This window comes from Mirounga leonina, unplaced genomic scaffold (genome assembly GCF_011800145.1).
Source record: "Mirounga leonina isolate KUSES-001 unplaced genomic scaffold, KU_Mleo_1.0 Mir_199, whole genome shotgun sequence".
Lineage (NCBI taxonomy): Eukaryota > Metazoa > Chordata > Mammalia > Carnivora > Phocidae > Mirounga > Mirounga leonina.
This window is the reverse complement of record NW_023270498.1, coordinates 14,416,476-14,432,379: the sequence shown is the minus strand read 5'-3', so window position 1 is coordinate 14,432,379 and position 15,904 is coordinate 14,416,476. Positions and strand designations below refer to the sequence as shown.

General features: G+C 40.4%; 1 protein-coding gene across 2 annotated transcripts in view; it reads right to left on the bottom strand.

The window, feature by feature from the left end:
• AMPH (amphiphysin) overlaps positions 1 to 15,128 on the bottom strand; it is a 278,616-nt gene extending 263,488 nt beyond the window's left edge. For both annotated transcript variants that reach the window (XM_035026533.1, XM_035026534.1), the window contains exon 1: positions 14,978 to 15,128. In XM_035026533.1, coding sequence (XP_034882424.1) covers positions 14,978 to 15,046 — 69 coding nt within the window. In that variant the 5' untranslated portion in view covers positions 15,047 to 15,128. The remainder of the gene's footprint in view (positions 1 to 14,977) is intronic.
• Between the last annotated feature and the right edge of the window lie 776 nt (positions 15,129 to 15,904).

Genomic DNA, 15,904 nt, shown 5'->3' with positions numbered 1-15,904 from the left:
TAATTTTATTATGTTATGTTAGTCACCATACAATACATCATTGGTTTTTGATGTGGTGATCCACGATCCATGTTTTTGTATAACACCCAGTGCTCCATGCAGTACGTGCCCTCCTTAATACCCATCATGGGGCTAACCAATACCCCCCCCCAAAACCCTGTTTTAGAGCCCATAGTCTCTCATGGTTCATCTCTCCCTCCAATTCCCACCCCCCTCATTTTTCCCTTCCTTCTCCTAGTGTCCTCCATGCTATTCCTTATGTTCCACAAATAAGTGAAACCATATAATTGGCTTTCTCTGCTTGACCTATTTCACTTAGCATAATCTCCTCCAGTCCCATCCATGTTGATGTAAAAGTTGGGTATTCATCCTTTCTGATGGCTGAGTAATATTCCATTGTATATATGGACCACATCTTTATCCATTCTTCTGTTGAAGGACATCTCGGCTCTTTCCACAGTTTGGCTATTGCGGACATTGCTGCTATGAACATTGGGGTGCATATGGCCCTTCTTTCACTACATCTGTGTCTTTGGGGTAAATACCCAGGAGTGCAATTGCTGGGTCATAGGGTAGCTCTATTTTTACATTTTTGAGGAACCTCCACACTGCTTTCCAAAGTGGCTGTACCAACTTGCATTCCCACCAAAGTGTAAGAGGGTTCCCCTTTCTCCACAACCTCTCCAACATTTGTTGTTTCTCTCCCTGTCCATTTTTGCCATTCTAACTGGTGTAAGGTGGTATCTCAATACACTAACGATGCAACTGTAGAAAGAGAAATTATGTGTAAAATCTTAAAACCATTTTTGCCTTAAGCAGTACGAGTCCTATGCAGATATAGCTGTGAACAAACACAACTCTGTTGGCAACGCCAAACTTATCATTTGAAGATACAGACTTTTCAATCTCTCACGACTGCTGATGGGGGTGCAAATTTGGTATACTACTTTGAAAAACTATTTGGTAGTATCTCTTAAAGCTAAATGACACCTACCCTGAAGAACCAGTAATTCTACTCCTAGGTATTAACCCAAGAGAAATTAATAAAATATTAAATATATATATTGTATATGTATATGTGTGTATGTGTGTGTGTGTGTGTGTGTGTGTGTGTGTGTATATAAAGACCAGGTGAAACTAACCTACAGGAGTAGAATCAGAATAGTGGCTCCCTAATAAGAGGAAGTGAGAAGAGAAGAAGTATTAACTTAGAAGAGGCATGAAGGAGCCACTGGGTTCTAGAAATGCTCTTCACTTCACCTGTGTGGCAGCAACACACATTTTATTTTACATATATACGTAAAATTTTACCAAGCCATACATCTAAGATTTTTGCAACTTAATACATACATTCCATACCTTATTCTAAAAGTTTCCTAAAAAACCACACATGCACACACACCCACACACACATACTTACATACAAATAGTCTTTCTGTTTCAACTTGAGGAATCAGGGTCTTTAGTGATGACAGGAGAGTCAGCAGAGTTACTATGTTACCCCAAAGAAGTTGCTCTATACACATGCTGACAGGGTCTCCTCTAATGTCCTCTGGAGATCAGTGTAGACTTTTTCCTGGTCACCTCCAATAAAGATTCCCTCTTCATTTACCTGGGCCACCTCTACATACAGACCTCTAGCTGCTGTGGGATGGACAACTGGAAAAAGGTAGGCTACAGTGACTTGAAGACTGAATTAATTTTAAAAAATTTAAATACTAGATCAAAATAATTATTTTAAACGTGTGTAATAAGGAACCTGGAGTTGTGGGTATGTGCCACACTTTCATGTTGAAACAATCACAGTACCTGGGCTAATCTTTTTCTTTTTAGCATACTGATATCATCATCATCATCATCATCATCATCATTATTGAAATATAGTTGACCTAACTCCTACTTTATCAGTAAATACATTAAATGTAATGAATTAAACACCAAAATTAAAAGGCAGAGATTGGCAGAATGGATAAAAAATAACAAACTACATACTGTCTGCAAGAGACACAATTTAGATCCAAAGAAATAAATAGGTTGAAAGTACAAGAATGGAAAAGATATACCATGCAAACAGTAACCAGAAAAGAGCTGGAGTGTCTATAATATCAGAAAACAGACTTTAAGAAAAATATTTTTATTAAATACAAAGAACAACAATTTATAGTGACAAGAAGGTCAATTCATGAAGAAGATATAACAAATAGAAATATTTATGCACCTAATGAAAGTATACCAAAATAGGGGCACCTGGGTGGCTCAGTTGGTTGGGCGACTGCCTTCGGCTCAGGTCATGATCCCGGAGTCCCAGGATCGAGTCCCGCATCGGGCTCCCTGCTCAGCGGGGAGTCTGCCTCTCCCTCTGACTCTCCCCCTCTCATGCTCTCTATCACTATCTCTCTCAATAAATAAATAAAAATCTTAAAAAAAAAAGAAAGTATACCAAAATAAATGAAGTAAAACTGATAGAATTGAAGAGAAGAACACAGAATTCAAAATTAATAGTTGAAGAATCCAGTACCTTATTTTCAATACTGGATAGAACAACTAGACTGAAAACCAGTAAGAAAATATACGATTTGAACACCACTATAAACTGAGGAGTCCAAACACACATCTATAAAATACTTCATTCAACAACAATAGACTACAATTTTTCTCAAGTGGACATGGAACATCCTTCAGGATAGATGGTAAGTTAGATGAAAAAACAAGCCTCAATAAATTTATTTTTTCTAATTTTACTGAGATACAATTAAGTATGTAATGTTGCATAAACTTAAGGTGTATAACCTAATATTTTGATAGATGCATATAGTGCAAAATGATTATCCCAAGTTTAGTTAACATCATCATCTCACATAGTTACAAATTTTTTCTTTTGATGAGAACTTTTAAGATCTACCTTCTTGGCAGCTTTCAAATATAAAATACAGTATTGTAACTATCATCACCAAACAGTACATTACATTCCATAATTTCTTTACCTTATAACTGGAAGTCTGTACCTTTTGATCATCTTCACCCAAATCCCACCCTCAACAAATTTAAAAGAACTGAATCACATACAGTATGTTATCCAACTATGACTGAATGAAATTAGTAACTTATAACAAGGGAAATTTAGAAAATTTAAAAATGTGGAAATAAAACAACGCACTTCTAAATAACCTATATATCAAAGAAAATCAAAAGGGAAATTGGATGTACTTTGAGATAAATGAAAATGAAAACAACCTACCAACACTTATGGGATGCAGCTAAATTTCTTAATGAGAAATTTAGAACTATAAGCACCTATATTAAAAAGATGTCAAATCAATGACCTAGCATTCCATGTTAAATTAAACACAAACTAAACCCAAAGCAAAAAGAAGGAAGGAAAAAATAAAGATCAGTGTGGAAATAAATGGAATAGAGAATAAAAAGAATAGAGAAAATCAATGAAACCAAAAGTTGGTTCTTTGGAGAGATTAACAAAATTGCCAAGCCTTTAGCTAGACTGGCCAAGAAATAAAGGGAGAAGACTGAAATAACTAAAACCAGGAATGAAACAGGTGACATTTCAACCAAACTTACAAACACAAAAAGGAATACTACCACCTAAGAGAATACTATGAACAACTGTATGCCAACAAACTAGATAAACTAGATGAAATGGAAAATTCCTACAAAGACAAAACTACCAAAACAGACTCAAACCAAACTAGAAAATCTGCTAGATGTAAAACAAAGAGATTTTACTAGCAATCAAAACTCCCCACAAATTAAAAAAAAAAAAAAAAAAAAAAAAAAGCTTAGATTGCTTCACTGGTGAATTCTACAAATATTGAAAGAATTAACACCAATCTTTCACAAACTCTTCCAAAAAAACAGAAGGAGAGGGGCCACTTCCCAATTCATTCTTTGAAAGCATTATTACTCAGACACAAAAACCAGACAAAGACATCATAAGAAAGCTATAAAATAATATCCATTAAGAATATAGATACATAAATCCTTAACAGAGTATTTTTTTAAATTAAATTTGGAATCCAATGGTCTGGTCTCTGGCAAATAGGGCTTCTTCCACAGGAGACTAAAATCATCCTCTGAGTTTTGACCACACTCTCTACTAGGCACTTAAGCAATATCATTACTATAAATTCCATGATAAAACAGATGAAATCAATGTAATTATAAATAAATCTCTCAAACTCACCCCATCTTCTCTGTCACTGACCAAAAATACGCTGCAGGTTGTTGAGGCATTTCTACTTTTTGTGATTGATGTATTACCTAGCATCACTCTAAAATTATTATTTTTTTTTTTTTACAAAATCAGATTATATAGAATCCAACCTTCCATGCTATCCAACATTCTTAACAAGGAAGACATTTGTCCCTTGATGAAACATTTCCAATATTTAAACTGACTTATCTCTTTGAAATTTAAGTAAGCTATTTTAACTATAAGGTTAGGTTTTAAGTTTCCCATAAGGGTTCTGCTTTTCACCTTTCTTCACTACATTGGAGATAAATTCATAGTCACTGAGTGGTAGAAGGCTTACTCATCATATTATAACCCTGAAGTAGACCTAGGAGATTATAAGCCACCATAAAATCTCAACCAAACTCCTTTCTCTAAAACAATGTGTTTTGCAAACCTCATTAAACCTTTGAATTATCAGAGGAACTTATTAAAAATGCATATTCCCAAGTCTTTCTTAAGAGATTCTGGTGAGTTTGTAACTAGGCCCAGGAATCTGCATTTTAACTCACCTCTTTCCCCAGTATTCCTGACTACACTTGGAGAAAACATCGAGCTCGAGGTACTTGACTTCTAGATTCATTCTCTACACTTAACAGGAGCAATTTGGGACCGATACAGGTCCCCAGGAAAGCCCTCTCCTGTCCTAACCCCCTGCTTTAGAATGCTAGTGGTCCCCACAGCCACACGCATTTCCTAGAAGGGTGGGAGAAAAAAGTCTGGACATCGTTTTCTAGAGATGAGGAGAAGAACCCACTGAACAGAGAGTAGGCAGGAAACTGGTATTTTACTAGAGAAATACATAGGTTAAAGGGGCAAGATTTCTTGTAACAGACGTCTCAAATATTGAGGAATTATAGGGTGTGTGAAAGGTATCATACAGTTCTAGGCTGTGCTACCACAAAATGGGAGATCCTTCCAAGGCTTAGACTATCTATGCTATTGAACTGTTAGCAACCATAACTACGTAGAGGTAGAGAAAGTCGGCTACAAAAGATTCTCTTCCAAATTTGATTCCTTCCAAGCTGCGTATCACTTCAAACAGATTATTCCTAAATTCAAGACCATACCTGCACAATGATCAAGTCAATGCCCACAACATAGTTAAGTCAACTTGGTTTCAGCCTTAACCATGCGTGTCTCTCTGTCCTTTCTCTCTCTCTTCTCATTGAATGTTGGGTATCCAAATGCAATCAAACCTCTTGATCAAACCCTTTGTTTAAAAGACAAACTCATCTTTGTAGATGTATGCCATTTAAGGGCTTTCATTTTTTTTTAGTTTCTTTTTATTTTTTTGTTAGAGAGAGAGAGAGACAGAGAGAGCACAAGCAGGGAGGAGAAGCAGGCTCTCCACTGAGCAGAGAGCTCGATGTGGGGCTTGATCCCAGGGTCCTGGGATCATGACCTGAGCTCAAGGCAGATTCTTAACCAACTGAGCCACCCAGGTGCCCCAGGGCTCTCATTTTTATTTTGAATTTCTGATGGTTTGAGATAAGAGACCCTACAAATCCATGAAAGCAGATGGGGTTGGAGTTTACAGCTGTTGTACAAAAGGATCTTTGGATGACTATGTATGATCTATGTATGTATGTATGTATAGTTCAGAGGGCAAGTCAGCTCTGAACCAGTGTCCTACCCCTGTGTCAAGGAGGAACTTCACCCCCAAGAACCCTTCAACATGTGAGGGTAAAAATCTGATCACACAAAATTGGGATTGCTACTGCTACAGGACCATCCCAATTAGGGTCTACTTTGCCTCGCTGAGTATGCAAATGGTAGAAGAAGATCATTTATAAGGCCAATGTGAAGAGTTGATTCTGATTTCTATATGCCACAGCTCTTATTTCTGTCTCCACAGCTCTTACTCCATATTTCTATGGAATGCTTCCTACTCCCATAATCACTAAACGCTTACCCCATTCCTCTTGCCTGAATATTGCAACACATCCTTCTGATCTTGGCTTAACATCTACCTTCTTCAAGTAGGTGTGTCCAATCCCTTCACTCTAGGTGAGTTCCCTACTTATATAAAAAAACTTTTTTTCTCCCCATAGAATTTTTAATTATGGGTTTTCATTACTAACCATGTAATTATCATTACATTCAAAGTTTTATCTCTCTACCAACTCCTGCTGGTCAATATGCTCAAGGAGGATGGCTTTGTGGATTGCTATATTACAAGGACCTAGCAAGTGTCTTTCACACATTAGATTCTTAATAAATGACTCTACAAGAATTAATGTATTCTACCAAATGAACTTCACAGTAGTATATATAACTTTTAGAGTAAGTAAGTTTAGCCTTTACTCAGTACTAGGTGCTATTACAAGAGTACATTTTTGCCTGGGCCCATGTGTATTTAATTAAATTTTTGTAGGCACTTTTAAGTGCAAATATATATATATATATATATATGGCATAGATATATTCAGGTTCTTCCCATGCATGAACTAAACTTTCAACTAAATAACTCTATGAGAATAAGGTGAAATGATCAAATTGGTGGGTCTCTAATTTTTTTGTACATCTGTCCTAAGTTGCTTCAGGATGATCAAAATTGATATATGCCTATAGCATAGCAAATATTTCAAAACTAAGATCTTACCCATGGCTTTATCCAACATCATTCCTAAGAAGAGATTTGCTCAATATGCATTCAAGAAATGTTTCTACTTAAGTACTACACTTAAATTTAGATTTTGAATCAATAAGAATGAAGTTTCAGCATTTCTATACTAAAAGTTGGCCCATGGATATGTTCTCAAGAAATTGTAATTATCATCAGTTAAATTTTGCATAATGCTGTGTATATAGTGTTATTATATTCTTTCATGGGTAAATTTTTGAACTCTGTGATGATGGTACTTTCATTTTGTAAATCTTAGCCATTATCAAGATTATCTGGAAAATTGTATCTGCAACACACAAAATCTTTACATGTGTTATTCCCTTCAAAGAGCCCACAGGCCCTTATTTCCTCTGAAGTTCTATTCGGATGGCCCCCTAGATATGGCTAAAAAAAAAATTAAAATTATGTTTGAACAGTAAGGTGAAAATTCTCAGACTTTAAAAAGCCAGAACAATAGGGGCGCCTGACTGGCGCAGTCGGTGGAGCATGCGACTCCTGATCTTGGGATTGTGAATTCAAGCCCCATGCTGGCTGTAGAGATCACTCAGAAATAAAATCTTAAAAAAAAAAAAAAAGCCAAGACAGTTTGAAACTTAATCATAGATACACACACACATGTACACACTCACATCCACCCGTTCCTGAATGGACTGAAGTGACCCTAAAAGAAAGTCAACATATAGGAAAAGATGGTGGAGATCCTCTAGGGTAGTATTTCCAAACTCTAGTCTTGAGATCAATTTGGTATGCTCCCACAAGCATTTTCTTAGAAATGGAATAGAGTGCAGTGGGATGGAATGGATCATCAGTACTTGATGATATCAAATCTTTCCTAACTTAGGAATTTGGGCATCATGGGAAATCTTGGAACAGGGGAGCTATGTGTGTATATTTGCAGATGTATTTGGAAATGATAACCCATGGATAAAGACCTCATACACCTGGAGCTCAGGCATCTGCAGCACAGAGTAACCATAGTTGAGGATAACCTAGAGAGAAAGGCTTCCTGTCCCTGCCATTACTATGGGAACCAATAGTGAGGGTAATGTGTTCCTTGATCATAACAGTGCCCACCCGAAGGACAAGAATGACATCTGAATGCTAGACACCGTTTTCAGACCATTTTCCACAAGACCAGAGGAAAAACCACTGATTCCTTTAGAAAGAGGGAACTCCCCATAGGGTTGCTGAACTTCTCCTAAGACAGGAACCCCAAGGGGGAATAAGAGATTCTTACCATACACTGGATGGGATGCTGAAATTACTTCAGTTAAATATTCAAAGAATGGAACCTCATTTTATACTCCAAGTAAAGTGGGCCGTATTATTTCTATAAGTATTTCAGATATTTTAAGTTGTATTGGTCCACAAAGTTGACTTCTGAAGTATGACTTATGAATCTCATACATATATACACCACACATATAATACACTATCCTGTAAAGGAGAATGCTAATTTCACTAGTGTTAAAATCTGAGTTCCTGTAGTTTTGATTCCCTACCGTATTGATTCCTGGACATTTGAGTGTGTTTTTAAAAAAATGAAAGAAGGAAGCCTTAATCTGTCAAGAATATCCTCGTGTCACTTTTAATTTGGCAGTTTTTAATACACCCAGAGAAAATGATCTTAGTAAAAGGGAAGGCATAAGCTTGTACAATGTAGAAGCAGGCAACAAGAAAGTCTTCGGGGACGCCTGGGTGGCTCAGTCGTTTAAGTGTCTGCCTTTGGCTCAGGTCATGATCTCAGGGGCCTGGAATCAAGTCCCACGTCGGGCTCTCTGCTCAGTGGGGAGTCTGCTTCTCCCTCTGCCTCTGTCCTTCCCCCCTGCCTGTTCCCCCTCTCTCTCTTCCTCAAATAAATAAGTAAAATCTTAAAAATCTTCAGATGACCTTGAAAGAGGAAACCCTGAATTGCCTCGGGGACTCTGTCTCCAAAGTGTCTTCAGATGTAAATGTGGTCATAAAAGCTACTCTTCTATGGACAGGGCCCTGGGTCCCATGGAAAGACTCTCCTGGACAGAGTAAGGTCTTACTTCTCCTATTCTATTTACATATAACATACATAACATAAATACACACATGCACACAAGCACATGCACCCAGAAACACCATCCACATGTTTCTCTTTGAGCATAAACCTAACTGCAGGCATCAGCAAGGCAATAATTTTTTTTAAAGACCTACAAGCATCACATAATTTGGTATATGGGAAGAAATGACATTGTTTTTCTCGCTCTATCACACAGTCAATATTGGTATGAACCACATGACTCTACTAATATTTGACTGTTTGACTTATAAAAATGACAAGTTAGCTCAGTTCAACCTAATATTGTTGCAGTTCTTACCACGTACAGAACCTGTAAGAATAATTTATTTGATGTACTACCTTTACAAAATGACAAGAGAAAATGACAGTGATACACAGTGAATCACTTATGATAATTTCACGAGACAGAGAAAGAATAATGTGGAAGGATGCTTTGCAGGAATGCGATATAAACAAGCAAGAACATAAAAAGTTAAATCAATACATCATCACCAAATATGTACAATTCACAAGACATCGGGTCCTTGTCCTCAAGCATATTCAATTTAGTTGGGAAGATATAATACACAAAAAAAATTGCATCTAAGACTTATATAATTTTCACTTGGGGCAGATAAACTGACAAAAAGAATATCAAACTGGACACTTCATTAGAATTTAAATACCGTAGGGGTGCCTGGATGGCACAGTCGGTTAAACGGCCGACTCTTGGTTTTGGCTCAGGTCACAATCTCAGGGTCATGAGATCAAGCCCCCAGTCCAGCTCTGCGCTCAGTGCAGAGTCTGTTTAAGATTCTCTCTCCTCCCTCTGAGCTCCCCCACCCCCACCACACATACACTCTCTGTCTCTCAAATAAATTTAAAAATCTGTAAAAAAAAAAAAAAAAAAAATTTAAATAGTGTAATTCCCTTATTAAAATGAAACACAAGCAAAGAAACAAAAACATGTTTAAAGAGATTCATATTATAACATACCAAAAGCTCCTTTGCTCACAAGAGTCATGTTAAAAAAACATTTAAATGTTTAAAAATGTTTCAAGTTCTCCACCAATTTAAATATTGCACAGAAGTCAAGGATGGTTAAGACCAAATAAAGGCCACTAGATTTCACAGAAGATGGACAAAAATATAAATCTCAGACGGATTAAATATTTAGTAAAAAAGCTTAGAGATAGACTGTGTTTATTTCCATCTCCTCCCAAAACCCAACTAAAATGATAGTAAAGGAATAAAGAAGGTGTGAGCAAACAATGACAAACGGGGGGAGGCATCTTTAGTGGATCAGAGCATTCAATACAAATTAAGGGAGCAGAAACGAGGATGGAAGAATGGAACAATTCAGGAAAACAGAGAGGGATAAGAAAAAAAAAAGTGCCTGTACAGAGTAATTAATGAAAAAGTAGCCAATTCTCTAGTTTTTTAATACAAAAAAAGAAAAAGAAATAAATGTAAATAATGTTCACCAAAAGAAATTGGAGAAAATGACAGGATATAAATAATTGAAAATAAAAGGATTCTTTCAAAATATGAAAAAAAAGAAGTATATAAGCATATTTTACAGAGATGTTGTGGTTAGTAATAGCTACCTCTGAGGAAACAAGACTGGATGGAGGTTGAGGGAAGGGAACGGGGGTCTGCTACTTTTCATAAGAAGCCCTTTACATTACATTATTTTATTATATTTGATTTTTTAAACTGCATATATTAATTTGGTAGGAAATTTTTAAACAAATATTAAATTGATTATTTATATAAACATGGGACAGACCAGGCCTTTTAAGTATGCCTCAGTGGATACTTGGTTTTAAGATTTTATTTACTTATTTGAGAGACAGAGCAGGGGTGGGGTTCAAGCGGCAAAGGGAGAGGAGAGGGGGACAAGCAGACTCCCCGCTGAGCGCAGAGCCAGCAGTGGGGCTCAATCCCACCACCCTGAGATTGTGACCTGAGCTCAAGTCAGACGCTTAACTGACTGAGCCACCCAGGTGGATACTTTTTATTTTGTCAGTGCTGCATTCATTTCCCTTTCTCTACTCTGATTTTCCTTCCTTCTCCACCAGCAACCCGTTTGGTCCAGGGGGAACTTCTCCATCCCAGCTTCAGTAGTAGTTTGTGACTGAGGCCCAATCCAACCCATGGTCCTGGTCCTTGGCCAGAGGGTTTTTTTTCCTCCCAGAGAGAAGAACAAGGCCCAGTTTAGGCCAATGAGAATTATACTGAGTTCTCTGTAAATGTTGAAGGAAAAACATGCTCTTGTCTAGAGCTTCTGACAGCCATCTTGCCATCAGGAGAGAAAACCTTCCCCAAGAATGAGGCTGACAGAATGAACAGCAGAGACGAAAGCATGTGAGCCAAATGTCTGTGGTTGAACCCCAGGTTCCAATAGGTCTGAGGTTTGTCCACCCCAGCCTTTTTCATTAATTATAAGAGCTAGTATCACATAATGGGAAAACACTGGACTGCCTTGGGTTCAAACTTCACCCTTGCTACCTGCTAACTGTGTGACCTTGGGCATGTCACTTTACCCTTTCTTCATCTTTAAAATGAGATAGTAATAGTACCTACCTCACAGAATCAAATGAATGAATATATATAATACACATATACATATATTTATATACACACATAGGTATAAGAACATTTATAGTTTAATACAAATATATATGTTAAAATCTCATTTAGAATTATATGTGCAAGAGCCATATTTTTAATTTTAGTAATTATATTCCCCTTTTTCCTTAAACCAGTTTGAATTGAATTTTCTGATATTTACAAGTGGAAGGGCCCTGATTATTTCAACACCCAAGAGAGAAGCCATACAAAACCAACTGATAGATTTAAACAGATATACATAAAACATAAACATAATATAAACATAAACCTTCTCTATGGCAGAAAAAAAATCATCAAAAAATGAGAAAGTAAATAGAAAAGGAAGAAACCATATTTGTAACCTTACACAGAACAGGGTGTAGATGCTACAAAATGGGCAAAAATATAAACACACAATTCACAAATAAAAATAGGAATATAAAAATGTTTGGTTTTTAATAATCAAACAAATGAAATAAATAGGAACTAAATTTTTTCCAGTGACATAGCTAAAGACCATTTTAAATTTTATTATCCAGTGTTGGCAAGTGTCTCATGTACCCCTGTTGAGAATGTTAATGGATACAACCATTCTGAAAGGCAATCTAGCTATAATAAAAATAAGCATATCTTTGACATAATACTTCTAGGAATTTATCTAAGGAAATACTTCAGGGTGTATGCAAACATTATCCCTACTATGAGCAACCATTTTCCCTACAAGTTTTCCCAACGGATTTGTACTTATATACAGAAACATTGGAAACTGAATGTCCAAAAAATAGGAGATTCATTAAAATCCATGCATTTCAATATTGTTCAGTCATTTAAAATGTCGATGCTAAATGTGTACATACTCAAGAATGTTCATGATTATTAATAATCATGTAACATGATTATTATGAAATCAACAGGTCAAAAACCTAAAGGTATAAGCCTGTTTTGTTGTATAAATATATACATGTACATATGGGAAAAGATCCACTAGACCACCCATCAAATGATAGTGAAATTTCTGGGTAGTAGAATTACGATTGTCCTAATTTGTTACTAGGTTTTTTTCTCGTTTATATATTGTTCGCTCTTTCTCCACTGAACCTTCACAGACCTTCAATAAGAACAAAATGTATTTTAAATTCATTAAAAAAACCATAAGACTCCCCCTGAGAGTAGCTTCAGTCATGCATTTGGAGCTAAAATGCATGCAGCTGTTAGATGTAGTGCAGAGGATGAGAAAGTCACGGGAGTAGACTCTCTTTTGAGAAAATTTGGTTGTAAAAATGAGCCAAGGTCTCAAGAACACATGTGGCATACAAATACTGCGATGGAGCACCTGTGCATCAGAGAAGAGGAACAGTCCAAAGATATAAAGGGAACGAATCACTGGCGGAGATGTCTAATGCCTGCAACAGCAATTTACTGTGTTTTCCACTCTCCAGTAGCTTCTGTTTGGGCTTGGCTGGGCTACCTCAGCTGAATTCCCACATGCCCTTTTCCTTGTGCTGCCTAGGCTCAGGAAAGGGGCAGAAGGTACCCACCGGTAGAACCCATATGCTCAGCCTTTTGGTGTCTTAACCCCCTAAACTTGGTGCAGCGGGCACTCTTCATCAGGTACTTTCCCCAGGGAAGAAAACAGGATACCTGAAGCCCTATGCAAGGCTCCCTTAGACCTCCACTCCCAGGGAAAAGTAACCACCATCCTCAACCGCAATGGTAACACGCACCTGACCTTAGTAATGACAAAGTGAGTTTTCAACAATTCATAAGAGCTTGAATACTCTGTAAGACAGATTACGTTTTCTTTTATTTCTGGCATATTAACAGCTGGTGACCTAGATTAAGAAATAATTTAATGTGAAATGGCAGACTATATCATTAAATTCCTTCACAGATGGAAAGTGGATTCAATAAAAAGCTTCAGACCAAAGATTCAAGTAATTACCAGGAAGTGGAGAGGGGGAGGAATACCTACAAGTGGGTAAAATGAACTATGGAAAAATGATGACAAAACCTGGCTGGGATGCCGGAGGATCCTAGCTACTTTCTGGACAAGCCAGCAGGAACTGGAAGAGGGCAGGAAGCCTTGCTAATTCAGCTGCTGAAGGAGCGGCAGGAGGAGGATCACGTTAGTGCAGGATGAGCTTGGGTAGATATTAAAAGAAATACAATCCTCTTACTGCATTGACAGTGTGCATGTGTGGAGGGAGGGACTGGAGGCAGCCACAGAGCCTCTGGGCCTGGGGATTGGCAAAGGGATCAGTGGCCCCTCCTGCTCAATTCCTCGAGGTCGGTGGGAACTGGGGAGCAGCCTGAGCCAGGGTCTGAAGAGGGAAATTCACTGTCCTTTTGAGCAACGCGGCAAATCTGACTTCCAGTAAAAGAGGAAAACACTGAACACCCAGAATCCCAGAGACGGAAAATACTGCCACATGAAAGAGAACACAGTTCTGCTGATAACAAACCATGGGGCTCAGCGAGCCGGTGTTCATTTTCAAGTACAATGTTTAAGCTACAATATGAATGTCCTTTCGCTGGAGACACAAATGAAGACCTCAGTGCTGGCAAGGTCTTGATGACAAGCAGCCATCAGGGGATCCCAATGTCTCGCTCAAGACCTCAACTGCTCAGGGCTGTGCTTGGTGTAAACCCAAGCTCTGTGCCCAGCTCTGGGAGAGAAAAATAAATTACTGAGGCGCCAATTTGCTAGGGAGCTTGTAAAACACTAGGAAACCCAACCTGTACGTGCAATTACGGATCTTTTTTTAATGAAATAAAGCGCCCTCCTTTGTACAGAAATGTGCAGAGAAGAACTATTAGGTTCGGGTCATATTTATTTTTGACCTTCCAGAGGACATTGGCGTCAAAAGGGACACACACTGAGAGAGACCCAAAAAAAAGAGAAAAGGAAAAGGAAAGAAGCGTGTACCTAGATCTCTATTTTGAACTCCAGGATTCACTCGACAGCACCGTATTAAAAGCCATTGGTTTTCCGTGGTGAGCCCTATCGATCCCTACAGGTTTTGAGAGTAGCTTGTGCGCTACCCCAGTCGTTTCTGCTGCGCTCGGGTTCCGAGGAACCCCCCGGAGGAGGACCGCTGCCGCAATCTCCCGGACTTGCGGGCCGGCGGGGAGCGGGCGCCGCGGGCAGGGAGATGCGCGGGGCTCCGGGACAGGCAGCCGGCGAGCCGCCGCACCTGCCGCCGCTCGCGCCCGCCGCCGCCCGGGAGAGCGGGGAGAGCGGCCGGCCGTGCGGGGGCGAGCGCGCGGGGAGACTCGGGCGGACCGCGCGCCCCGGCGCTCCCGCCTCCCCGCCCGCGGCCGCCTCGCTGCAGCCGCCGCGGCGCCGGGCAGGGCGTCCCCGCGTCCCCCGGCCCCGGCCCGGCCCGGCCTCCGCCGCTCCCCCAGCCCTCTCGGCCCTCGCCGCCGCGCCCCCGCCACCTGCCCCGCCGCCCGCTCTGACCTTTTCCTGCGCGCGGTTGAGTCGCTTCTGCACGTTCTTGGCGAAAATGCCCGTCTTGATGTCGGCCATGGCTGCGGGTCCGGGAGCCTGCGAGGAGCGGAGCGGGCGGCGGGCCGGCGGCGGCGAGGACTAGCGGGAGAGGAGGAGGAGGAGGTGGAGGAGGAGCGGGAGAGGAGGAGGAGCGGGAGGGGCGGCGAGGAGCAGCGGAGGAGCGCCAGGAGGGGTGAGGGAGGGGCGCAGCGCGGGGACCGGCTTAAAGCGACAGCGCGGAGGCGGGGCGCGCGGGGCCTGGCGGCGATGCGGGGCTGGGCGGCGACAAAAAGAGAGGGAAGGAGCCCCAAGTCAAAATGCCCAGGGAGGGCGCACAGTGGTGGAAGAGAGGTCGGGAGGAGAAAGGGGACGACGCCAAGCAGCAGTCCCAGGGCCCTGAGGCAGCTCCGCGGTTCTTTCAAGGCAGAGTTTGTGTTGGGGGAGGCTGAGGGGCCCCATTCTTTCCGGCAAAAAAAGAAAAAAGAAAAAGAGGCGCGGGGGCGGGGCGGAGTGGTGGGGAGGCCAGCATTGGAGGTGCTCTGACGGGGGGGTGGGGGGGATGGGCTCGTCCAGAGAGTGCACCCCTCCCCATCTGTGTGTTCCAGAAAGCCGGGCCTCAGTCCTGCCCTTGGGAGGCTCACACCAACGGAGGAAAGGGGGCTGGGAAACCAAGTCAATTCAGGGGTTAGAGCTGCAGTAGAGAGGGAACCAAGGCGCACACTGGTTCAAACTTTAAGACGAGATTTGGGGTCTGAGGTAGGGAGGTTGTATGTTGAGAAGGGTCAGTCCCTTTAAGCTAGATGCTGTGCTTTGGTGATCTGTGTAATTCGTGCCCGGAGCCCATACTCTAGCATCGACATTTACTTCCCCAGAAGTGTTGCCTGGCAGAATCAGGTC